General features: G+C 52.6%; 1 protein-coding gene across 3 annotated transcripts in view; it reads right to left on the reverse strand.

Moving 5' to 3' along the window:
- Positions 1 to 19,270, reverse strand: part of Crocc (ciliary rootlet coiled-coil, rootletin) — a 44,630-nt gene extending 25,360 nt beyond the window's left edge. Inside the window, exons 1-13 of one of the 3 annotated variants that reach the window (XM_008822639.3) lie at positions 13,098 to 13,280; positions 12,449 to 12,590; positions 10,384 to 10,538; positions 6,835 to 7,020; positions 6,652 to 6,735; positions 6,517 to 6,578; positions 6,272 to 6,437; positions 5,691 to 5,797; positions 3,244 to 3,480; positions 2,704 to 2,800; positions 2,145 to 2,228; positions 1,580 to 1,813; positions 858 to 1,057 (exon numbers count right to left, since the gene is read on the reverse strand). In XM_008822639.3, the coding sequence (XP_008820861.1) occupies positions 858 to 1,057; positions 1,580 to 1,813; positions 2,145 to 2,228; positions 2,704 to 2,800; positions 3,244 to 3,480; positions 5,691 to 5,797; positions 6,272 to 6,437; positions 6,517 to 6,578; positions 6,652 to 6,735; positions 6,835 to 7,020; positions 10,384 to 10,538; positions 12,449 to 12,590; positions 13,098 to 13,157 (1,814 nt within the window). In that variant the 5' untranslated portion in view covers positions 13,158 to 13,280. Of the gene's footprint in view, positions 1 to 857; positions 1,058 to 1,579; positions 1,814 to 2,144; positions 2,229 to 2,703; positions 2,801 to 3,243; positions 3,481 to 5,690; positions 5,798 to 6,271; positions 6,438 to 6,516; positions 6,579 to 6,651; positions 6,736 to 6,834; positions 7,021 to 10,383; positions 10,539 to 12,448; positions 12,591 to 13,097; positions 13,281 to 19,163 lie in introns of those variants that run through there. The other 2 variants (XM_029558410.1, XM_029558411.1) reach the window with 2 other exon arrangements.
- Between the last annotated feature and the right edge of the window lie 5,251 nt (positions 19,271 to 24,521).

A 24,521-nucleotide genomic window follows, 5' to 3' on the forward strand; every position in this document is an offset into this window, starting at 1 on the left:
AATGAAATATTAAAAAAAAAAAGATCCCAGCACTCAGGAGACAGAGGCAGGCAGATCTCTGTGAGTTCAAGGCCAGCCTGGTCTACATAGTGAGTTCCAGGACAGCTGGGGCTACAGGGAGACCCTGTCTCAAAAAGACCAAAAAAAAAAAAAGAAAAAAAAAATGAAAGAAAAAGATGGTTCAGTGGGTAAAGGTGCTTGCCACCAAACCTGATGACCTGAGTTTGATCCCTGGGAGCCAACATGATGGAAGGAGAGAACGGACTCTGGCAAGTTGTCCTCTGACTTCCACACATGTGCTGCGGCATGTGCACCCCCCCAATAAATAAATAAATGAAAAAAATTTATGTCTCTAAGGGTTGATGGCTCACACCTGTAATCCTAGTCTCAAGACACTTGAGGCAGGAAAACTGTCACAAGTGCAAAGTCGGTCTAAGTAAGCTACATAGCAAGTTCCAAGCCAGCCAGTGCTACAGATCAAGGTCATGCCTCAAAAAACACACACCCCAAAGAAAACAGTCAACCAACAAACAAAAACACCTCTAGGATGGCTGGGGTGCAGCTAGGTTAGGTGTAGCACTTTCCAGCACTCTGCCAGGCCCTAGGTCTTTCCCAGCTTGGGGCAAACAACAGGAAACAGACCAGAACAGCACTATCAACAGAATTCTAGAATGTTCTATAGCCTCATGAAATATGGCTACAGTAACCAAAGAACTACATTTTTACTTCCTTAAAATTACAACCACTGTTTTTCTAGCTGGCTGGTGGTGACCTACTGGAGCAGAGCCACAGCTTTAAAGGCTTGGTTGGTTAGGCCAGGACACTGACTCCACCCTCATCGCCCGGACGTCCGGCACCTGCTCAGGAGGTCGTTGGCGCTCCGCAGGCGCTGGGCCTCTCGATGCATGTCCTCTTGGGCCTGGGCAGCAGCATCGGTCTTATCCCGCTGGCGCTGCAGCTGCTCCTCCAGCCCACGCCGCTCACCCTCGCTGTCACTGAGCTGCTTCCGCACAGTGCCTAGCAGGTCCTGGCTGGCTTCGTAGCGCCCACGCATATCCTGGGGTATGGAGGTCGCTGGGTCTGGGGTAGCCCACCCACTCTCTGCTAATAGCTCCTTATCACTGGGCCTGGCTCAGGGCATCAGGGGATGCCCAATGCACTTCTCTGGGTCCTCACTGGCCCCCTGGAACCTCAACTGGGGTAGGGGGAGGACCAGGGACGTCAGATATAAGTCCAAGCACTTTCCCTCCTAGGTTCTGACCCCACCCCCAGGGCCCTAGGCTCCTCCCCATTACAGCCAGGTTCCATTGACTCCTCTTTCTGACTCCGCCCCTCATTCCCAAGCGCCCTGGTCCTGGACAGGGATCTTCCTCCCAGACTTTTCTGAGGGCCTTGCCCTGTGTAATGCGGACTGTGTCTCCTTTTCTCTTGCTCTACAGGCCCCTCAGGTCCCAGGCTCCACTCCCCGCCACTCTGGGCTGAGACTCTGCCCCAGAACTCTCCCCAGCCTGTTCTCTGGGTCTGGCCCCGCCCCCTGGTACCCAGAGCTGTGGCTGCGGATGTTCAGGTCCCTGCCTACCTGGACCTGCAGCTGGCGTCTGTGCAGGGCAGAGTGGATCAGCGTGAGAGTGGAGGAGTCTGAGCAGGCCGGAGACGGGCCTCGGCGCGGGGAACGGCCACGACCCGGTGAGGAGCGCCGAGGTGGAGATGGGGTGCGCAGGCCCGAGAGTCCCCGCAGGCTGCCTTCCGAGGTGTCCCCAGTGCGCTCGGAGCCGCTGAGCTGGACTCCGCTCTCAGTGTCCGATAGGGCGGCCTGGAGAGGCAGGGGGCAGGGAATTGGGGGTTAGCTGGCCACAGGCACAAAGTGAGGCAAGGAGCCAGCTCCCACCTGAATCTGAGTTGTCACCACTAGCCAGGGGCTGGCCAGCACCACCTCCGTTCACTGCAGGACATCCTTTCTCAGAGATGTCCTGCCTCTGAGGCTGGGGCTCCATGAGGGGGAGGCTGGGTGAGCCAGCAGGGGTCCCCAGCAGCCAGGGACTACAGTGCCCCACCCCACAGTTCCAGTTCATCCCAAGGCCCCCAACAGACATGGGAGGTGACCCAGGACTGTCTGACTACCCCTGCCTGGGCTGTAGACAAACCTGAGCCAGGTCCCTCAGGGTCTGCTGCAGCGCCTCTCCATCCTCAGTGTCTAAGCCTGCCTGCTCCTGTAGCCGCAAAGATTCCTGGTGACAAGGAAGGGTGTTCATGGCTGTCAGCTTAAAGCCCCTCCTTCCTGGCCCTCTCAGGTGGAGGTAATGGCTGTGCCCACAGGCCAGCTGCCCTCATGGAACAGGTAAGACCCAAAGCAGCACAGTGCCTGGTCCCAGTCACAGCCTACTGAGAGCCCTGCCCACACAGATGACCAGCCCAGGTCAACCTGGGGCTGCCCCTCTACTACTGTGAGCTCCCTCTGGGAGCTCAGGAAGAAGTCCAAGTCCTGACTCCCAGTGTACTGGTGCCCATGCCCTTGGGCCTTCATTTCCTTGACTGTACAATGGGATCATGCTGCAGGGAAGGTGGAAGGGCACAGAAGAAGTGACTATCCCTGTGCTAAGTGAGTCTGCACACTGTAGGACAACATCCAGTCCCAGTTGGACATTTGGAATAGCCCCAGCAGCCCAGCCCTCAGCCTGTCCCCGTCTTGCTGCCACATCTCACCAGGGCCTCCAGCTTGTCAGAGAGGGTCCTGTTGACCTGTTCTTTCTCTGTGTTCAGATTCTGAAGACGCTCCACGGACAGAGCCAGCTCTGTCACTCTGTGGGAGACAAGCAAAAGAGGTAAGTGGGGGACCCGTCCCAGCTTCTCAAATACACCAGCATATGTCCTTTATGCTTCCCCAAACTACGCAGAGACCTGAGGATCCAGCTCCTCAGTTATGGAGCCTTGAATAAGACTTCCCTCCTGGGGGCTTCAGAATGTTCTGCTGCAAAATGGGGACGAGGTTACAGCTGACTGTGTCTCACAGAAGAGCACAGAGGCTCACCCAAAAGACAGGAGCTGGGGTTTCATGTCACTGTAGGCTGAACGACTCCAGTGTGTGCTAGGCTCCAGCCCTTGAACCTTAAGCAAGGTGCCTAGGAAGCCCAGCCAAGCTCACACAGGGAAGGCCCCACCCCTGGTAGACAGACACCCTTCTCTGAGTTTCCAGATGACCCATCTGCAGGGGGCTGGCCTTGGATGGCACCTACCATCACCCACCTGGCACTGAGGTCAGCCTTGTCTAGGTCACTCTGCACCTGCAGCTGGGCCAGGTCCTTCTCCCGAAGCAGCTTGGCCCGCAGCTGCTCGTCTAGCTGAGCCTGCAGCAGTGCCTGCTTCTCCAGAGCCGCCTCGGTTCGGCTCTCAGAGCGCTGTAGACTGGCACGCAGCCCCAGGCCTGCCTCCTGGACAGCCCGGGATGTCCGAACCAGCTCCCCTCCCAGCTGCAGCAGGTCCCTGGGAGGAGAGCAGCATAAGGGGTGGTATAGGGGGTAGCTCCTGAGTACAAATTAAAACTACAATAGAACATCATCTGTCCCTATCAGATTAGGTGGAAAACATCATCGCATTAGGCTGTGGGGAAACAAGCCCTTCCCTGCATGGCTAACAGGAGGGCAAGTGGGTGGAGCCACAGGGGAAGGCAACTATGAGCACATGGCCCTTTGCTTGAACAGCTCCACCTTTTTTTTTTTTTTTTGTCTTTTTGTGACAGGGTCTCTCTGTAGCCCCAGCTGGCCTGGATTCGCTATGGAGACGAGGCTGACCTTGAACTCACAGAGATCTGCCTGCCTCTGCCTCTGCCTCCCGAGTGCACCACCATGCCGGGCTCAAAAGCTGTTCTTAACCTCCACATGTACACTGTGGCAAGTGTGTGCACACTAAAAAATAAAGTAATAAAAACAAAACAAAATGATCGAGGAGGAGGAGCAAAGATGAAATCACAGAGTATATATCCAAAAGACAAAAGGGTGTGTGAGTATGGGGTGGAGAGATCACTCTGTGGTAAGAGCACTGGCTGCTTTTGCAGACCTGGATTCGAGTCCTAACACCCACATGGCAGCTAACAACTATCCATAACTGCAGTTCCAGGGGATCCAACACATTCTTCTGACCTCTGTGGACACTGCACAACATGGGTTCACTTATACACATGCAAACAATACACTCATACAGATAATATAAAAAAAATAAAAATTTTAAAATATTTTATTGCTGGGCGTGGTAGCGCACGCCTTTAATCCCAGCACTCGGGAGGCAGAGGCAGGTGGATTTCTGTGAGTCCAGCCTGGTCTCCATAGTGAATCTAGGCCAGCTAGGGCTACAGGGAGACCCTGTCTTAAAAAGACCAAAAACAAAACAAAAAAATTTATTATTTTTATTTTATGTGTATCCGTGTATTGCCTGCATGTAGGTAAGTGCACCCAAGTCATGCAATGCCCAAGAAGGACAGAAGAGACTGTCAGATCCCCTAGAACTGGAGTTATGGACAGTTGTTAGCTGCCATGGTGGGTCCTGGGATTCAAACCTGGGTCTTCTGCAAGAACAGTCAGTGACCTTAACCACTGAGCCATCTCTCCAGCGCCCCCCCCAAAGTAAAATATTTTAAGAAAAATAGCAATCTGTACCTGCCCCATCCTCAAATCCACACCCGACTCACAGGAAAGACCAGACAGAGGACCACACTAAGTGACACTCAGATGCAGCTAGCAAAGGCCAGACTACAAGAACCCTTGAGACAGCCAGCCCAGCTTTCTGAACAAATAAGGACTTAAGAGACCAAAAAATGAGTTTTGTCAGATATAGCGATACCCATAACCCCAGCACTTGGAAGGCTGAGGTGGAAGGATTTCCTCAAGTTCAAGGACAGCTTGAGCTATAGATCAAGACCCTGTCTCAAAAAAAAAAAAAAAAAAAAGCTGGGTAGGGTGGCACACACCTTTAATCGCAGCACTCAGGAGGCAGAGGCATGTGATCTCTGTGAGATTGAGGCCAGCCTGGTCTACACTGTGAGTTCCAGGCTAGCTGGGGCTACAGAGAGAGAGACCCTGTCTCACGAAACAACAAAGATTTAAGGGCTGTGCTAGAGCTGGGTTTCAGCTGGCAGAGTGCTTGCCTAAGCACACAAAGCCCTAGGTTCAATCCCCAGTGCTATACAAACCAAGTACAATGATACACACTAAAAATTTCATTACTCAAGAGGTAGAGGCAGAAGGATCTGAAGTTCAAGGTCATCCTCAGCTATAGTGTGAGCTCTAGGACAGCCTGGAAGACGTAAGCCTCTTAAGAAGAAAAGATAGGGCTGTCTAGTGGCTTCTGACTAACACAAACCATAAAGACAAAAAGTGAAGCCGGTTTCAAACCCTAACTCAGCCACTCACTGTTAACATGACTTGGAGAAGGACACTCAACCTCTCTGACCCTGGTGTCATCTCTAAAATGGAGGTATGACGGTTACTATCTCAGAGGGACACTAAGAACTAGATGCAGTAACATGTAGAAAGGGCTTAGCTCTGGCTGAACCTGGGAGATGCTGATGGCCTCCACTACAGCATGGCTCTTGCCAGTCGTCGCCTAGGCATCCCACAGGGTAGTGCACATGGCAGGTTGCTCAGTCGAGCTGAACTGAGATGGGGCTGTACCCTTGCTCCCCACTACCCAGGCCTCACCTCTCTGTGCCCATCTTCACCTCGCTGACCTGCCGTCGGAGCCCCATGACCTGTCTCCACAGGAGCAGCAGGCGGCTGTGCTCGCTGCTGAAGTAGGCGTTGAAGGACTAGGGGAGACAGGTAAGTGAGACATTGGAAAATGCCGCTGCACCCCTCCCCCAGTGCCCATCTCTGACCACTGGAGCCAGTGTAGCCCAGGGAAGAGTCTGGGATCTCCCCAAGGGTCTCTCTCTCTCTCTCTGGATTTTAGTGGTATCACTGGCTGACACAGAGGTGGTCAAAAAGACAAGAAGCAGTAGGCATCTAGACCTACCTCCCAGATGCCAGGGATGTGGCCACGACTGTGGGCTGATCACTCACCTCTTTAAATGAGGATGATGACGGCCCTGCCACATCATCATGAGAGTAGAGGAAAACACATGCCTGACACAGGTTATCTGCTGATCAAGGCAGCTCTTAATGGTCATTAGGACCTTTGCTAGTGTGCCCACCTGGCCAGGCTCCCCATCCCTCTCCAGACTCAACACATCCATCTGCAAGGGTCCCCCACTGTCAGGCTGGCTGACTAGCACCCCACACACCTCCTCCTCACGCCTCCATGCTGCCTCCCGCTGCTCCAGTTCCTTGCAGCTACGGGTCCAGTCACTGGTCACTTTTCGAATGTCCTCGCTCAGGGCCTGGTTGGCCGAGCCTACCTGGTCCAGCTGCTCTCTCAACATAGCGTTCACCTGGGCCAGACTGGCACTCCTGAGAGAAGCCGGGGATGGTCAGCGGGCACTGGCTCACTTGCCCAGCAGGCTGCCCACTGGCCGTGCCACACCCTCACCTCTGCTGCTCCTCCTCCAGGCGCAGAAGGGCACTCTCCAGGTCTTGGCTGTGCTCTGTGTCCTAGGTGAGAAGGTGGAGATATCAGAACAGGGAGCAGGTGGGAGGCCTGTGCCTGCCCTAGCCTGGCACCCACCCTCAGCCGCTGCTGCTCCAGCTCGGTGGACTTATCCAGCAGCTGCTGCTCCAGCTCTGAGCATTTCTTCTTGTACTGGAGAATCTGGTGATGGGTAAGGAGGGAAACAATGTGAACCCCAGGGCTGGGGACTGAGCAAAGTGAAGGAAAGTGAGGGCAGGGGTGGGAGTGAGCAGCCCTGACCTTGGCCTGCAGCCGCTGCACAAGCTGGGCCTGCCGCTGCTGGCCCTCCTGGTAGGCCTGCAGCTTACGCCGGTAGGAGGCCTGTTCCTCCTGCAGCTGCCTCCGCAGCTCCACACTCTGACGCACCAGCCCCCTGGGCTCCTGTGCCTCCAGCTCCCCAGACTCCAGCCGCACAGCCTGCTCCAGCTGTAGGGAAGGGCCCTGGGTGAGAGTCCTGGGAAGGCAGGCCTGGGCCTCTTCGGGGGCCACCAGGCTGGATCCAGACCTACAATTCCTTGCAAGCTCATAGCCAGGCACCCCAGGGAGCAGGCACAGGCATGTAGGTAGGCCCAGAATGCAGCTCACATATGTATGGTGCATGTACACACAGCTGGGGCAGGCATGTGCACACAGACAGGTCAGGAATGTGCATACAGATGGAGCAGGCATGGCACACAGACAGGTAAAGCATATGTATACAGATGAGGCAAGCATGATCATACAGATGGGGCAGGCATGGACATGTACAGGTAGTCCACCAACAGGTATCTGCACAGCAGCTGCACCTGGAGGCAGACTTCAGCAGCCCAGGGACTCTGTCCATGGCCTGTCTTTCAGAGAAAAAGGCAAGGACTCACAGAGGCCACCTCCCAGGTCATAGGATTCAGGGTCCCCAAGGAGGTGTAGGGTGAGGCAGGTGGAAAGAGAAGGAAGCAGTGGCTTTATCCCTTGGCTCCAGAGAGCAGGCTCCCTGGGCTCTTCCAGTGTCCATGGCAACCTGGACAAAGTGAGTTGTATGGGGCATGAGGGCAGCAGTTGCTAAGGGAGAGAGTAAACTACTTTGATCCTGGCTTGTGGCAGCCCCCTTCCCTTTGAAGGAGTTCAGGACATTCAGCCCCCAAACCCACTGTGGTTTATGCTGGCTCAGTTTGCTACATCTGCCCAACTCTCTTCCCTCTCCAAGGCAAACTCAGGAAAGCCTGGATTTTGGTTTTCTATTAACTTTTAGCATCTAGGACAGTAGCCATAGGGTGGCATGGCTCACATCCGGGAAATATTTGAGACTATGAACTAATGGCATGGTGAATATTGACATTTGCCATCTGGGCCTTCCCATGCTCCTGGGTAAGGTGCATCTGGATGTGTCCATGGTGAGGTGCATGTGTGTCCATCTGTGTGTCCTGGGGCATGAACTTGAACATCTGTGTGTGCCAGTGAGGCACAGGCATGATGCTAGTGGAGGACCTGAGAACCTGGGTTCCAGGAGTCTGGTGATGGCACTTGTGCACCTGTGTGCGCTTTTATGGGCTGGCCTGTTGCTCTGCAGGTTTCTATGCTTTTGCTGTCTGTGCAGCCAGGAGCAGATGATGCACTGTGCTATCTACACTGTGGGTACAGGGCCATGCTGTGTCACACCAGTGCTGTTCTGTGCTAGGGCAGGACTGTGTGGTGTGTGGTTGTGGGTGGGGTTACACTGCATAGACTCTGAATCTGAGTGCATCCACCTGGTGGGTTTGTTCATATGTGGCGTGTTCCGTGTGGGGTTTGGTTGTAGCCCTCACTGTGTGCGCTCTGCACATGCATATGAGCCTGATGCTGCTGGCTTCTGTGGTGTAGAGGGGGTTGCACAGTTGCTGGGGTCTCTACCCCTTCTGCAGTACTCAGCACCAGGCTACTCAGGGCCACACCTCACCCCTCTCCACAAAATATCATTTATTTATTTATTATTTATTTATTTATTTATTGTCTTTTTTTGAGACAGGGTCTCCTTGTAGCCCCAGCTGTCCTGGAACTCACTATGTAGACCAGGCTGTCCTCGAACTCACAAAGATCCGCCTGCCTCTGCCTCCCAAGTGCTGGGATTAAAGGGGTGTGCCACCACACCCAGCCAAGCCTTTCAATTTGACTTGCAATCCCAAAGGGAAGGGGGCTGCCACAAGCCAGGATCAAAGTAGTTTACTGTCTCCCTTAGCAACTGTTGTCCTCCTGCCCCATGCAACTCACTCTGTCCTCGTTGGCATGGACACTGGAAGAGCCCAGGGAGCCTGCTTTCTGGAGCCAAGGGGTAAAGCCACTGCCTCCTTCTCTTTCCACCTGCTTCACCCTACACCTGCTCCTTGGGGACCCTGAGCCCTAGGACTTGGGAGGTGGCCTTTGTGAGTCCTTGCCTTTTTCTCTGTAAGACAGGCAATGGACAGAATTCTGATTCTTGTTCCATTCCCTATCCCAGGGGACTATGGGATTTGAAGGCTCAGACAGCCTGGCTGACTGCATCCCACCCAGGCCCACCATGCCAGTTGTGGTGCAGGGCACATTCTCCCTGGAGGCACAGAGACAAATGAGCATCAGGGAGAATGTGCCATATAACTACAGAGCCCTGGATTAGGGGTCTCAGCCAGCTCACCACTGACCTTGGGCTAGCATGCCCCTCTGTGGGCCCCAGTTTCCCATCTGTAATGGGGTGATCATTAGCAGGACATTCTCTGTGGACCCCTCTAGTAAAGACCTTCAAAGGTCATTCTTCAATCTCTGCCTCTAGGTGGGGCATCAGGCAAACTGTCCTAGACACAGAAGATCTGGAATACCAAGCTCCTTGTGCTAACATATATGGGAAAGATCTAGACTGACACAGCTCTCCACTGCAGTCCCCGACAACTGTGTGCCAGAAGAGAAGGGCACTGCTGCCTCCCACCTCTCCTTTGCCTCCACAACTACAGACAGTGTTAGCTTCACTTGCTGAAGCTGGCACCTAAAAGGCAGCCCCTGGGGATCTGGCACTGTGCTAACAGGCCAAGAAAGGCCTAAAGTAAAGAGGCTGGCTCAGCCCCATCTCTAGTGATGACGCAGGATTCCTGCCAGCCTACCTCTGCACCCCCTGCAGAGGTGAATTCTGTGCTGTTCTCAAATCTAGGGGGCCACCATGGTGCCCCCACCCTGCTCCTCAGCAACTCCCAACAAGTCCGGGGCTTGTCTGGACAGGCAGCTATCAAGACATGGGCACAGCCCACAACCAGAGGTGTACAGCACACACCCTTCCTATCATGAGTAGGCAGGTCTCCTAACAGTCAGCACCCCTCACCAGTACACAGGGGTCTAGCACAGCTCAGCCGGCTCTTCCCACACCGAAGAAACAAGGGCAACACAAAGCCCTGGTAGTCAGGTGGGGGGGGCAGTTCTTGTCTTAACTGGCTGTGTGACGCCAAGCATGGTGCTTTCCCTCTCTGGACCTCCATTTTCTCCTCGTTGAATGGGTATTATAAAGGTGTTGACCTTAGTGTCTTAAATATAAAGGAGCAAATTCCTGGCACATAGTAGGCACTCCATAAATGGTAGCACATTCACAACTGTTATTCCCACCCATCTGCACACACACCCATCCTCCGTCCAGCTCTCACCAACCTTCAGCCACATCAGCTTCCCAGGGGCACCACGGGCTCAAGACCATTCCAGTTGACAAATCAGCATCTAAACCCAGGTGCCTATCCTTACGCAGGCTAAGGGCCTGGTCAGAATCTCTCCCTATGCTGGCAGCAGGGGAGCCCACCCAGGCCCAGGCCCCAGTGCACCCACCCTCTCATTGACGGCATTATACTTGATGGCTAGCTCATCACGCTCAGCTCGGCTCTGGGCCAGCAGGTCCTCCACTCGGGACAGCTCCTGCTGCAGCAGCTGGTTTTCCTCTTGTAGTGACAGCATGGAGGTCATCACTGGGACCTGCGGTGGGGCTGGCAATGGACCACGGGCCAAGGTTAGCTTCTGCCTGGGTCCAGAGGGCTCCAGCACCCACAGGTATCCACTCCACTCATCTGTGGGCAAGAGGATGGGACAGCCCCCTGGGAGAAGCAGGCAAAGAGAGCTGAGGAACAGGAAGATCGGCAAGAAGAGCCAAGAGCTAGACTTGGGTGGACACGACTTCGGTTAGCATGGCCCACAGGCCAGGGAGTGCAGGAGGGCAGCTCCATCTAGTCAGGAGAATATCTTACTGTACCCACCCCATTCAGGGACAGGAAGCTTTGAATGCTTGCTCTTCCTTTTCTGATGACTAGTCTCAGGGCCTCAATTTCACTTATCTATAAAATGGGTAGAACAGTAACCAGATCTTGCCAGGAAAAGGGGAAAGCCTCACTCAGGGGCAGGATTTCTCATAACAGGTATTTTGTTTGGTTGGTTATTGTTTTGCTTTTTTCCCTTTGAGGCAGGGTCTCGCTATGTAGCCCAGGGTGTCCTAGAACTCATGACTTTCCTTCTAGGCAGGCCCCTTGAGTGCTCAGATTTTAGGTAAGCACCATCATGCCTCCTTCTCTCATAACCTAAAAGGCCAGGACTCAGGACACAGTAGATCAGTGTGTGATGAGGAAGAAGAAAGGAGGAAGGGCAGAAGGAGAAGGCCACCTCCCTGGGGCTCCACTTTGGCCCTGAACATATATCACAGACCTTCCAGCCCAGGGGCATTCTCTAAGCCTCCCCATCTCTGGGGCACTAAGATCTCCACATCCCTGTCCACTCAGAAATGGCCCAGCCCTGATCTAGAGACAGAACAGACTACAGCAGCAATAGCAAAATACCACCAGCACAGATGCAGCACACAGCCGACCACTTGTGCACACACACTCAGGCTGCATTAAGAGATTGTGAGGCTGGGCATGGTAGCACATGCCCAGCACCCAGGAAACAGGCAGGTGGATCTCTGTGAGTTCAAGGCCAGCCTGGTCTACATAGTGAGTTCCAGGCCAGCTGGGGCTATAGGGAGACCCTGTCTCAAAAACACTAAAAAATATAAATAATAAATAAATAAATAAATAAATAGTAGAGATTGTGCCTGCTACCCTCCAGCTGACTACATATGCCCAGACACTTGGGCTGCATAGAGAGATCACGTGTGTCACCCTCCAGGAGTAGCTAGGGCCAGTAGCCTTCCTGCCCAGGCCATCAGACCTTTGCAGAAGCCTGCTCTGAGGTGATCCACCCTCCCCCTATAATCCCAGACTTGGCCAGCTCACATGGGAGGGAACATAGTATTTGGGGTTCAAACCCTTGCAGGGGTAAACAGGGAGGGTCTGCCTAGCCCTTCCCCCTAGCTGTGTCACATGAGGAAGAAATACAGAATGGGCAAAGTGAATCTCGTTTCCATTTTATCCTCAGTAAAGTCGGTCTCTCCATCACAGGACTGTGCCCACCTCCCTGTGCATATTCAAGAAGCAGGGGCAGGAGCTAGGGAGATGGCTCAGTGGATAAGAGCACTTGCTACACAAGCATGAGGACCTAAGTTCAAATCCCCAGCACCAATGTAAAATGTTGTGCATGGCCCCTTGTGCACCCATAACCCAAGAGCTATAGGGGAGGCGGGAGCTAGGCAGAGAGAGGAGAATCCCTAGGGCTTGCTGGCCACCAGTCTAGCTCCAGGTTCAGTGAGACCCTGTCTCAAGGGAATAGGGTAGAGTGATAGAGAACATCTAATATCCTCCTCTGGCCTCTGTACTCACAAGGTATGCATCTATATACACATGTGCATATACCACACATGACATACACCATGACCACCACCACCACCACCACCACACTCCCAGTGTCTATCACTACTAAGGAGGGGATGTGAGAAGAGGGGACCCTGAGCAGGGTGAGGGGCTGGTGGCACCTGGGCTCTCAGGCTGGGAGAGGTTCCGGGTGACGATCTGCCTGATGCAGGTGGGCAGGCTGGTGCATGGGGACTCCTGAGCCAGGTCCTGCACACTCAGGCCCTTCTCTTGGCCTGGCTCCAGGACATAACTCTCCAATGACTGCAGGAAGAGAGATGGCTTTCAGGGACCTGAAATCCCCGGCTTCCTGGCAAAGGAAGGGTGTGTGTGTATGTGCAAAGTCTTGTGGCCCAAGTCCTGAGACTCCTGGAGAACTCTGGAGATGCAGCTGAAGCCTGGGGGTTAAAACTGCATAAAGCCCCCACTATGAGACTCTCTTAGGTCTGTGCCCCAGGCCAGGGAATCAAACTTGAAGTAACTCAGGAACTCACTGAAGATAGAACAAGCTGTTGGAGGCTCCAGTCCACTCCTACCCTAAGTAGGGAGGATTTTGCTATTCCAGAGGTCAGGAATCCTTAAAGTTGATGAGGGGCCCCTTCCACCACTGCTGGGCACTGGGATTAGGGGGTCCCAGCATTGGGGCCCTGTGTGTCCCTGAGAACTGCAAACTGGGGCCCCTATACACAGACACACACACATACCTCCCTCTACTCCTACTAGGCCCACTGCCCTATCCTGGCCAGGATGGACGAAGCCCCAAGGACCCACCTGGATCGCAGTCTCCAGTGCTATCTGGGCCTGCAGTGACCCCGCTAGTCCCAGGTTCATAAGGAAGAGGGGGAATTTGTGGGTACCCCACAGTCTTCCTCTCTAGGGCACATCTTAATGCCAGGCCGCTTTGCTAAGCACCCAGAAGATTAAGCTTAAATCCTGCAGTGCCCCCACGTGACCACACGGGGTGGGGAGGAGGTGGGGAGGAGCAGAGGGGAGTGGCAAGAGCAGAGTGGGGGTGGAAGACCTTGAGTGAGCATGGAGAAAAGAGAACAAGGGAGGGGCAGAGAAAAACACCAATGAATGTGGGGAAGAAAGGGTTAGGACCGCCAAACACCCCCCACCCTACCCAAGTTGCTAGGTTCTGGGGCCTTCTAAGACTAGCCGGTGGAGTCTGTGGCCAGAGGCAGGAAAGGCCAGAGTTCAGAGTCTGCAGGAGCATCTTCCCTGACCTGGAACCCAACAGTTTGCATGCTTGCTTGGAATGAATTCTCAGCATGCTGGACAGACACTTGTACACAAGGACACTGGGCAAAGAACACAACAGCTCAGACCAGGCAGGAGCTAAACCCCCTCCAAGCCCACCCCCACTGGCTGTATACCTCCTGGGTCCTCCTGTATAAGACGCTAATGCTGTTGGTACTCGCCTCTTGAGCTGTCTAGACACTAGACAAAGTAACTAGCTACCCATCAACAGCATGACAGAGTGCCCAGTTCACACAGTGGACACTGGATTTCATTCATTCACATGAAAACTGGGCAGGCACAGGTCCTGTGCCCCAGTGCTCTGGACCCACAGTCCCACCACAGCTTCCTGTGGGTCCCTCTCTGCAGTCAGGAGGTTGTATGTCACAGTGGTTAGAACCTGGAGTTGCTGGGCTGCCACATGTGAGCAGTATGATATGGAACAAGTTATTTCTCTGGGGCTCAATACTTACTATATAGACCAGGCTGGTCTTGAACTCACAGATATCCACCTGTCTCTGCCTCCTGAGTGCTGCAACTAAAGGTGTGCACCACCATGCCAGGTGGGAAAAGGACTGGGGATTAAAATGAGTTGAAAGGGGAGGACAGCACATGCAAAACACACACACACACACACACACACACACAGAGCAGGGGCTAGTTTATGGTCTCTTCATTAAGGTCACCTGCCGGCTCCTGCACTCCATCCCTCTGCACTAGGGGGCGTGACCACAAGATTGCATCAAATCCTCCCTTCAGCCCATTTCCAGATAAGCAAAACAAGGCCCAGAGGGGTTGGGGTATTCTAGGCGACACACTGCGAAAAACTGTAAGCTGGAAGTTCATCCCCTTTGGGCCAAGTCACCTCCCAAAGGTGCCTGAAGGGCAAGGCCTCTTGCTCTTCAAGTCTCAAGCACTGTGTCCAGCAGGTGCTGCATAATGTACCTCAGTCCAGACTGGACCCTCCTTCTCAACTAAGAGAATCCAACCTACAAGAGGAAAAGCAAGGACAGGGCAAACAAGGCCAGGAAGGTAAGTGCCACCAAGTTGCTACAGCAAGCCATCCAAGTTTAGGTAAAGCCCAATGGGCAGAGAACTGCCCCGGCAAAACTCAGGGGCCCTCCACCTTCAGGGAACCTCCACAGTGTCTCCAGGTACAGCCATACTGGGGCAGGGGGGTGCTTGCCCCAGAGACAAGCAGAGATAGGACCCGAGGTGTGCCGGAAAATGGAACTGAATTACTCTGTGCCTCACAAACCAGTGGGATGGGGGCAGAGGGCAGAATGCTAGACTGGGTGCCAGGTGATACCAACCCTGGGCTCTTCTCCCCCAGGAGTCCTGCTGAGATCTGTAGGTACTGAGATGGTGTATGGCTAAAAGCTGTTGATATGTGCTGCTGTGGTATCTGCCACTTAGGAAGAGGGGCAGGGAGGGAGAGGGAAGGAGGAAGGCCTACCAAATCCCTCACAGGAATCTGGTTGCTACAGCCTCACCCGCTATGGCTCTGGTGTGGCTTGTCCTTTCCCAAACTCATGCTGAAATTTGGTCACCAGCATAAGAGTTAGGAGGACATGGGACCTTTAGGAGGGATTAGGATAGAAGGATTAATGCCTTTTTCAAGTTAGTGGGTTATTTATCACAAGAGGGGGTTGAAGCCAGGCATGGTGGCACTTGGAAGATCCCAAGTTTGAGGCCAACCTGGGCTACACTGATCTAGATAGCTCAGTGGGCAAAGTGCTTACCACGAAAGCATGAGGACTGAGGTGCTGATCCCAGCACCTCCATAAATGCCTCTGTAATCCCAGCACTCAGGAGATAAAAGGGGACCTCCAGAGAAAACTGGCTAGCTAGATAAACTGAATTGATGAGCTCCAGGTTCAGTGAGAGACCCTGCCTCAATATATAAAGTCAAAATCAATTGAGGAAGATACCTGCCATCAACCTCTGGCCTGCACATGTATGCATACACATGTGCACACACATGAACATAAATGCACATCACATATATGCACATAACAAAAAAGTCAAGCCCAGCCCTCTTTCCCCACAACGTTATGATGTATCATGAAGTGCTTGCTGGACGTGGTCACCTGATGTTGAGCTCCCAGCACCACCAACTGAATAAAACTTCTCTCATTTATAAATTACCCAGTCTCGTGTATTCTTCATAACAACAACAAAATAAACTCAGACACGTGTGATTACCTTGACTAATCTTGGCCAGGCCTAGTCATAGACTGTGAGTCTGTTTCCTTTTCTGTAGAATGGGATGCTAATTCTATCAGGAGAGTGAAATGAGGTGTTCTGTGCATTAGCTGTGCACCTGAATATGGCAAGGCAGGAACTGCAGTGGATTCACCAAAAACATGTCAGTTTAGGTTTAGGTAGGAAGCCAGATTTCCATGCAGTCAGATCAGGCCATGTTCTGCCCATGATGGGCCAAGATTAGTCAAGGTATTCACACGTGTCTGAAGCAGCACCCATCAAACCTTCTCAAGAAGATGGCGTCTCTCTTTCCCTGCCCAGCTGAAAGTAAGTAGCTCCAGGGCCCCAGAAGATTCCAGAACCACAAGAGAGAAGGCTCTGGGCCCCTGGATCACTCCATAGAAAGCCACCTGACAAACACCCAAAGGGACGCGGTGAGTCAAGCTCTATTGCATTAGCCTCTGAGGTTTGAGGGTTACATGATCTTGTAAGCTCATGTTACCTTGATTACACCTGCAGCTAAGAAGGAATACGTGTTGGTTATTTTTTTTTTTTTGAGAGGGTCTCCCTGTAGCCCCAGCTGACCTGGAACTCACTATGTAGACCAGGCTGGCCTCAAACTCACAGAGATCTGCCTCCCAAGTGCTGGGATTAAAGGTGTGCACCACCATGCCAGGCAACATGTTAGCTATTCTTGCTGCTGTTATATATCTGCATCACTGGTTCTCCCCAGTGCTTCTCTGTCCCTTGTGCCTGACTCCTGACCCTCAATCACTGTTTAGGGGAATAAACAAGTCCTTTACACTCATTCCCTTCCTGGCCTTGCTAGACACTTATCACATCTCATCAAAAAGCCCCTCCACAATCGCTCAGAAGTTGTAAGCATATCAGCTTTTCTTCCCAATTACCCCCTCATTTTCTCTAGTTGCTGACCAGAAATTATGACAAAAAATTGAGCCAACTCAACCATGAGCCCAGCACCGTGCCCCAGAGGCCACGTCCGTAGCTTACCTATTTTGGCCTTGTTGGCGGCCTGTCAGCCGGTACCGTTCTAACCACAGATGGCAACCTACGACTCAGTGAAAGTAAATAATTTACTCAAACTAACCAGCTATGAGTTGAAGCCACAGCTGAGATCTAGGTCAATCTGGTTTCAAAGTTATTTTGATTTGTTTTAGTTTGGTTTTCTGAGACAGGGTCTCATATTTCCTAGGCTGGCTTTGAACTCACTACGTAACAGAGGAGGATCATGAACTTTTTTTTTTGGTCTTTTTGAGACAGGGTCTCCCTGTAGCTCCAGCTGGCTTAGCACTCACTAAGTAGACTGGGCTGGCCTCGAACTCACAGAAATCTGCCTGCCTCTGCCTCCCAAGTGCTGGGACCAAAGACGTGTGCCACCACACCCATTGATCTTGAACTTCTGACCCTCCTACCTCTACCTTCCTAATGTTAGGATTACAGGTGTATGTATACCACCACACCCAGTTTATGGGGTGCCGGGAATTGAACCCAGGGCTTTGTGTGCTCACAGGAAGTACTCTGCCAACTGAACTACACTCCCCACCTTTTGGTTTCAAAGTTTTGAATAACAGCAACAACTGTCATTGTGTAGCCCTCACCGAGTGCCAGGCACACCCACACCTCAGGTCTATTATCTAGCCTTGACTTCTGCACTTTCTCATTCTGCTCCAGTCACATTGGCCTTCTTGACTGTCAAACACATCACACATGCTCCCACCTCCACCTCTGCACCTGCCATTTTGTCTGCCTCAGACTGTCTTCCCTGTACATGACAGACTGCTGCCTGTCAATCAGATCTTGGCTGAAAAGTATCACCTTCAAGGGAGCTAACTCCCACCTCCATGTGGTCCCTGCTGGTGGTCAGTGCTTACACTGTCAATCTCTTCCAAGGGCAAGGACAAGTTAGCTTTGTTCATTACTACCTCCACAGTGCCCAGGGCCCAAAGTTCTACAGTTGCCAGATGAATCAGTGAATGAATGGCATGTCCAGCAATAATACAGGTTGAGCATCCCTAATCTGAAAATCGAAAATACTCCCAAATGCAAAACTTGAGCCACCATGCCACAAGTTGTCCACAACTAACTTCCTGTGGAAGTCACAGTTGAATCACAGCACACCAAAAATGTAAAAAGTTACCTTCATGCTCTGTGGATAATTTACATAATTTACAAGGAAGTATAAATGATTTTAAAAGTTCAGGCTTAGCTCCTGCCACAAAGATAACTTATGCATATGCAAATATCCAAAATTAAAAATACAATCTGAAAGACTTCTGGGATACTCAACGTGAAGAGGAAATTACAATGGGGGGGGAGAGGGGCTCTTGATGTTGGTTGGGACTGCATAGGGCAGGTCTCAGTCATGGATGAAGCCACATAGCCAAGGGTCACAGGAGGACATCAGTGAACCCATGTTCAGCACCTGCTGGATTCCAGGGGTCCAGGCCAGGCAGCACCCGGCCACATCCCCCCACCCACGCGGACCCCTGGAGGTAGGGGTACCTATGCTCCAAAGGCCCACTCAGTCCTTATTTGAAAGTCTGGGGAGAGGAGGAAAGGAGAATGGAATGCGTGGATAGGTACATCCTCCCCCAAAGATGCCAGGGTTGGTTCCAGGGGTGCCGCTTCCCATCCACCTTCGCCCCGCTTCTCTGCAGTTATTTATCAGACCCTGCTGTGAGCTCAGCAAAGGAAACAGGAAATGAGAGGTGGACAGCCTGCATTTCCACCGCCCCCTCTCCCAGGGTCCTAATGCTCCAGACAAGCCTGGTCCCCATGTGGCTGGGCAACTGGAGGGGGCTAGGGGTAGAACAGAGGGTCCCCCAGACTTGGGTTTGCACAAAGCCTAAGGGAGGTCAGGTCGCTCAAAACGCCAAGAGGCTGGCTGGTGGGCACAGGGTCCTTGGGCCCCGTTCTAAGGACCGCTCGGGGTGGAGGCCCAAATCCCCGCACAGGCTCCCGCGGCCTTGGCATCCCGGCCAGCTCCGTGACCGCGCTGGGCCTCAGTTTGTTCGCCCGGCTCCACTGCAGCGCATCCCACCGGGACCACCCAGGGCCCGGGCTCTGCACTCGGGAGGCCGCGGGTAGCGGTGTGCGGTTCCCCGTGACCCTCGGGAAGGGCTTCCATAAGGGCTGCGTCCACCGGGCGAGGGGACCTCGTGAGCGGCGCTGGGGGGAATATCCTCCGCGGGCTCCCTCGCTTCCCGCCGCTTCCCACCGGGCCAATGAAGACTCCCCGGAGACCCGGGAACCCCGAGACACCCACGCGACTCCATCCCGCCCCCTTGTGCCACCGCCACCCCGCGCGCGGCCTTCTCCGCTGGGCGCGCCCACCCCGTCCCCGCCCCGCGCACGCGCGCGGCCCGCTCCTACCTTAGCGCGCCACCGCAGACCAGGCCCAGAGGACCGAGCCGAGGGGCGTGGCTAGTGCTGCAGGGGCGGTGCCCAGGGCGGAGCGAGCGCCCTGGTAGAGAATGGCGTTCCGCGGAGGGGCGTAGCCAGAGAGGGGTGTGCCGCTGGGCGGGAAGTTGGCCAGGGCGGAGCCGGCGCAGCGCGCTGGAGAACGGCGCTCCGTGAGGGGCGTGGCCAGGGAGGGGGTGGGCACCGCTGGATGAGGGCGTGGCCAGGCTGAGGGGCCGAGCGAGCGCCAAGCTGTGAAGAACGGCTCTCCGCGGAGGGAGGGGCGTGACCGAGGGGGGGCACTGGGCGGAGGGGTGGCCAGGGCGGAGCTGGCAGAGCTCGCTGGAGAACGGCGCTCCACGGAGGAGGGGCGAGGAGGGGCGGAGTCCTGCTTGCTGCGAGCCCTTCATCGGTGCTGGAACGCCTTTACTGCTCCGGGCCTCTCAGCACTCGGGGCATCAGCTCCTTCCACACGACCGGCAGCGGGTCTGCGTCACTGCAAGGTGGCAGGAAGAAGCTGCAGACACAGCTACTGAGTCCCACTGAGGTTCAGGGGTGAAGCCTCCGGCAGTAGGGTAGGAGGGTCGCGTTCCTGCCTACCTCTCGGAGCCACTGGAGCAAGGTCGAGGCTTTGATGACCCGACGCCGGGGGGGGGGGGACCACACGACACTGGGACGACACTGCTTTCCTTATTGTGCCCCGATCTGTTCGCCTGTAAAACGGTGGTGCCCCGATAGTTGCCATCTCGTCCCACAAGCTCATCTGTTTCTCCCAAATGGGATGGGGCCAAGAAAGATGCAGGGACTGAACAGCAGCGTGCAGATCCCGTTTGTTCCCTCAGTAACAGTACCTTTGTTCCACCCCCTTATTGGGCCTCACCTCCCTCTGTTCTTGAAGGCACTGCATGAAATCATTCATTTTCAAAGGTCTGACTCTGGAGTTAAGGGGTAGGATGCTTGGCTTGAAAAAAGCATACCACTGAGAGTTGACTCAGTGGTAAAGAACACTGGCTCCTCTTGCAGAGGACCTGGGTTCTATTCCCGGCACCCACATGGCAGCTGACAACGGTCTGTAACTCCAGCTCCAGGGCATCTGATGCCCTCTCTGACCTCTGCGGGCATTTCAGGACACGGGTGCAGGCAATACACTCATACACATAAAAATAAAAATTTTTCAAAGCAAGAAAAAGCATCAGCTGGGCATGATGGCGCATGCCTTTAATCCCAGCATTCAGGAGGCAAAGGTAGGTGGATCTCTGTCAGTTCGAAGACAGCCTGGTCTCCATAGAAAATCCAGACCAGCTGCAGCTACAGGGAGACCCTGCCTCAAAAAGACAAAAAAAAAAAAAAGAAAAAAGAAAGAAAAAGAAAAAGCATCGTTACCTTTATGGTTTTGCATTTGGGAATATTCAGAAAAGCCAGCAGGTTCTGCATCACAGGTGGGGTGGGGGTGGAGGAGTGGGAGTTTCATCTTTCTCCAAGGGACCGTGTTTACAGCACTAGAGGCTGTCACTGTGTCCACTGAGGTAGGCAAAACTCTAGTCTGGACAGAGCAAAAGCTATTGGTCCCAGGAGGTTTGAGTGAATCCCTGAGGCCTGGAGTGAGATCCGCCCAGTGTTGTCTCCCTTGGTTACCAGTACTCGGGCCTTGCCAGCACTCTACACTGGCTATACCCTCCGGCTGGCTGCTTCGACTTAATGTGTTTTATTCTATTCTCAGTCCTCTGCATACTGATGTGAGGAAGGTCCCGCTGGGTAGGAAGCACTTTCTAGGACTATCCATGTTATAGAAGAGGTTCAGAGAGGTAGAGTCACTGGCCTAAGGATGCACAGGGCAAGTTCAACTGCTTCCAGTCCCATGCTCTTTCCTGAACCATGTGGTCTCTCTGGAGATTTTCAGAGGAACAGCTTCTCCCTTTGACCTTTACCCAGGAGTCCCCAGCAACACCTAGGGAAGCCTTCAGTTTTCTTGCCTGTGAACACTGGTCCCCTGCTGTGCTGCAGGCTTTTGAATATCCAGTGCTGCCCTTCACCAGTTTCCCTGTCCCCTAACTGGAGCAGCCACCAAAAAGAATTTGTGTTAGGTACTTACCTGCTCACTGCAGAGGGCTCAAAACCTGCAGCTCTGGTAACAGGAAACGGGTGACTGGAGTTAACCACCCCCATATTGCTAAGACCCAGTGCTCAGCCAGTGCAGCTGCTAGGCTGGGGTGGACTGTGTTCAGCATCAGCAAAACCACATTTAACCAGGAGGCTTAGAGGATGGGCCTTGCATTAAATGGACTTCTGGGTACCTGAAGCCCTCGCAAAGCCTTTCTACAATACCTGACTTTTAACGCCAAGAAATCAGAAAGGCCAGGATTGGACTTCCATAATAAATCATGGGATAGTCACACATTGGAATATTATGACAAAACTCCAAGAATTACAGACCATTACATGATTACAGAATAGAGCTGGAGAGATGACTCAGAAATTAAGAGGTCTTGCTGTTCTTCCAGAGGATCCAATTTTAATTACCAGCACCCAGGTTGGGCAGCTCACAACCTCCTGTAACTCCAGCTCCAAGGGATCCAACTCCCTTTTCTGGCCTCCATGGGCACCTGAATACACACATACACAAAGATAAATCTTTTAAAAAGAGATCTTAAATGAATACAGAAAGGGCTACGGTATATTAAGTGTAACCATTTTGTAATACAAAACATCTCTTCTGTCCTCCACAGGCACTGTGCAATGGAGGTGTGTGCACTTAACATGCAGGGAAACTTATACACATAAAATAATCTAAAAATGCTAACCATGCTCTATCTTTGGGTCTTTGTATAACTCTTCATCTTTATTATTTATTTATTGGTCTTTTTGAGATAGGGTCTCCCTGTAGCCCTGACTGGGCTGGAACTCTATGTTGACCAGGCTGGCCTTGAACTCACAAGAGATCCACCTGTCTCTGTCTCCTGAGTGCTGGGACTAAAGGCATGCACCACCACGCCTGGCAGTTGACCTTTTATTTTTCAGATATGTAGCCCTGACTGGTCTCAACCTTCTTTCAGTCCTTCTGCCTCTACCTCCTAAGTGTTAGGAGCATATAGGCATGTGCCACCCTGTCCAGCTTACACCCAGCTATTTCTGTCTTCAGTCATCTGTTGTTCTGTAAGGTAACCTGTGGGGTGCTGTTTCCTATGTCTCTTACTTAACCATGTAATTTCCCTTCCATTTTTTTGTACAAAAGAGCATGTATTAATTTTTTTGTTTGTTTTGGTGGTACTGGGGATTGAACCCACAGCTTTGTGCATGCTAAACAAGCATTCTACCAGGGAGCTCCATCCTCAGCCCTATATACACTTTTCTCCTAGACCTAGCTATCTGCCTTGATACAGCTTAGTGATCACTCCTTATCAATCTATAAAGGGCTCTTTCATTCATTTTCCTCAGGGGTCTAGTAAGCCACTGATGTATGTACACTTATGTAACATCTCAACAGACACTGTAATAACATAGTAAGTTGAATAGTGTCCTCAAGTCCTAACCCCCAGTAATTCTGAGTGTGAACTTGTTTAGAAACATGGTCTTTGCAGTTGTAATTAGCTGTTTCAAGGTTATTGATATCCCAGGTTCACAATGGACCCTAAATAAAATGTAAGTGACCAAATGAGGAGAGAAGATGCAGACACAGGAGAAGTTCATGCAAAGATGGAAGCAGACTGGTGCTCCATTACCACAAACCAAGACATGCATGAGGTCCGCATGGAGGCAGCAGTCTGCCTGTGTGGTCCTTGAAGGATGGAGTGAGCATGACTGGCTTGTTTTGAGAGAGGGTCTATGTAGCTCAGGATAGCCTCAAATTCATGAGTGATCCTCCTGTTCTGCCTCCCAAGTGCTGAGATTACAAGTGTGTGCCACCACAACTGGTTTTGATTGTTTACTTTGAGACAAGGGTCTCATGTAGCCCAAGGTAGTTTTGAACTCGTTATATAGCTGAAGATAATGTTGAATTTCTGATCTTCCTCCACCTTCCAAATGCTGAGATTACAGGCTTATATCACCATAATAGTTTATGCAGTGCCAGGGATCAAACACAGGGCTTTGTGCATGATAGAATGCTTGCCTAACACATCCCATCTTTGTGTGGTGTGTGTGTTGCAGCTAGAACCCAAGGCCTAAAATTCTAACAAGCTACACCCCCAGTCCAGGTACAAACATTTGCTGTCTCAGTTACCCTAGGTCAGGAGTGGAGACCCAACTTTGCTGGATCCTCGGTAAGGCTGCAAAGTGTTGGCCAGGTCTGGGAGTTAATCTGAAGGTTTAACTGGGAAGGACCCACTTCCAAGTTCATGTGGCTCTTAGCAGCACTCGAGAGTCTTATAGGAGCTGGACTGGGCAAGGAGTTTCTCACTGGCCCAGGGGGAGTTTCCCACCTGATCCTCTCTGAGGTAGCTCATATGTGCTTCTTCAAAGTCAACAAGAGAATTTACAGCAGATTTTTTTTTTTTTTTGAGACAAGGGTCTGTGTAGCTCTGACTGGCCTAAAACTCGCTAAGCAGACCAGGCTGGCCTCAAATTCAAGAGGTTTGCCTGCTTCTGCCTCCTAACTGCTGGGATAAAAGGCGTGCGCTACCACACCAGGCCTGAGATGTTGCAATTTTTTTTTTTTTTCCTTTTTGAGGCAGGGTCTCCTTGTAGCCCCAGCTGCCCTGGAACTATGTAGACCAGACTGGCCTCGAACTCACAAAGATCCGCCTGCCTCTGCCTCCCAAGTGCTGGGATTAAAGGCGTGCGCCACCACGCCTGGCATGAGATGTTGCAATCTTAAGAACTATATTGGTGAGAAGTGGAAATTCCATTGGAAATAAGAACAGCAAACTGCCCCTCCCTCCAACCAGATCCATCAAGGTTAGATACTTGATGATTCTGTTACACCATATCCTCCTTACCCCTCGAACAGGTGCTTCATCACTGTGGTCAGGGGCTCAGGGTTTGTCACCTGACTCTGGAGAAAAGTACTTAAAGCCCAGCTAGAGTGCGTGTCTGCCAATGCTCTATCATACCTCATCAGAGTGAGGCCTTAGGAGCAGTGGTCACACTGCCAGTGAGGGACAGCCTACATCCAAGGTCCAGGTCTGACTCCAGAAGGCAAGCACCAAGCTCAGGCAGAATATATGTGTCTACACACATAGTGCAGGTGCCCGAGGAGGCCAGAGGCACTGGATCTCCTGGAGCTGGAGTTATAGGCAGTTGTGAGTCACCTGACACCGGGTGCAGGAAACCAAACTTGGGTCCTTTGCAAGGGAAGCACACATTTTTTTATTGTTGTTTTTGTTGTTTTGAGGC

This window comes from Nannospalax galili, unplaced genomic scaffold (genome assembly GCF_000622305.1).
Source record: "Nannospalax galili isolate Female #2095 unplaced genomic scaffold, S.galili_v1.0 scaffold548, whole genome shotgun sequence".
Lineage (NCBI taxonomy): Eukaryota > Metazoa > Chordata > Mammalia > Rodentia > Spalacidae > Nannospalax > Nannospalax galili.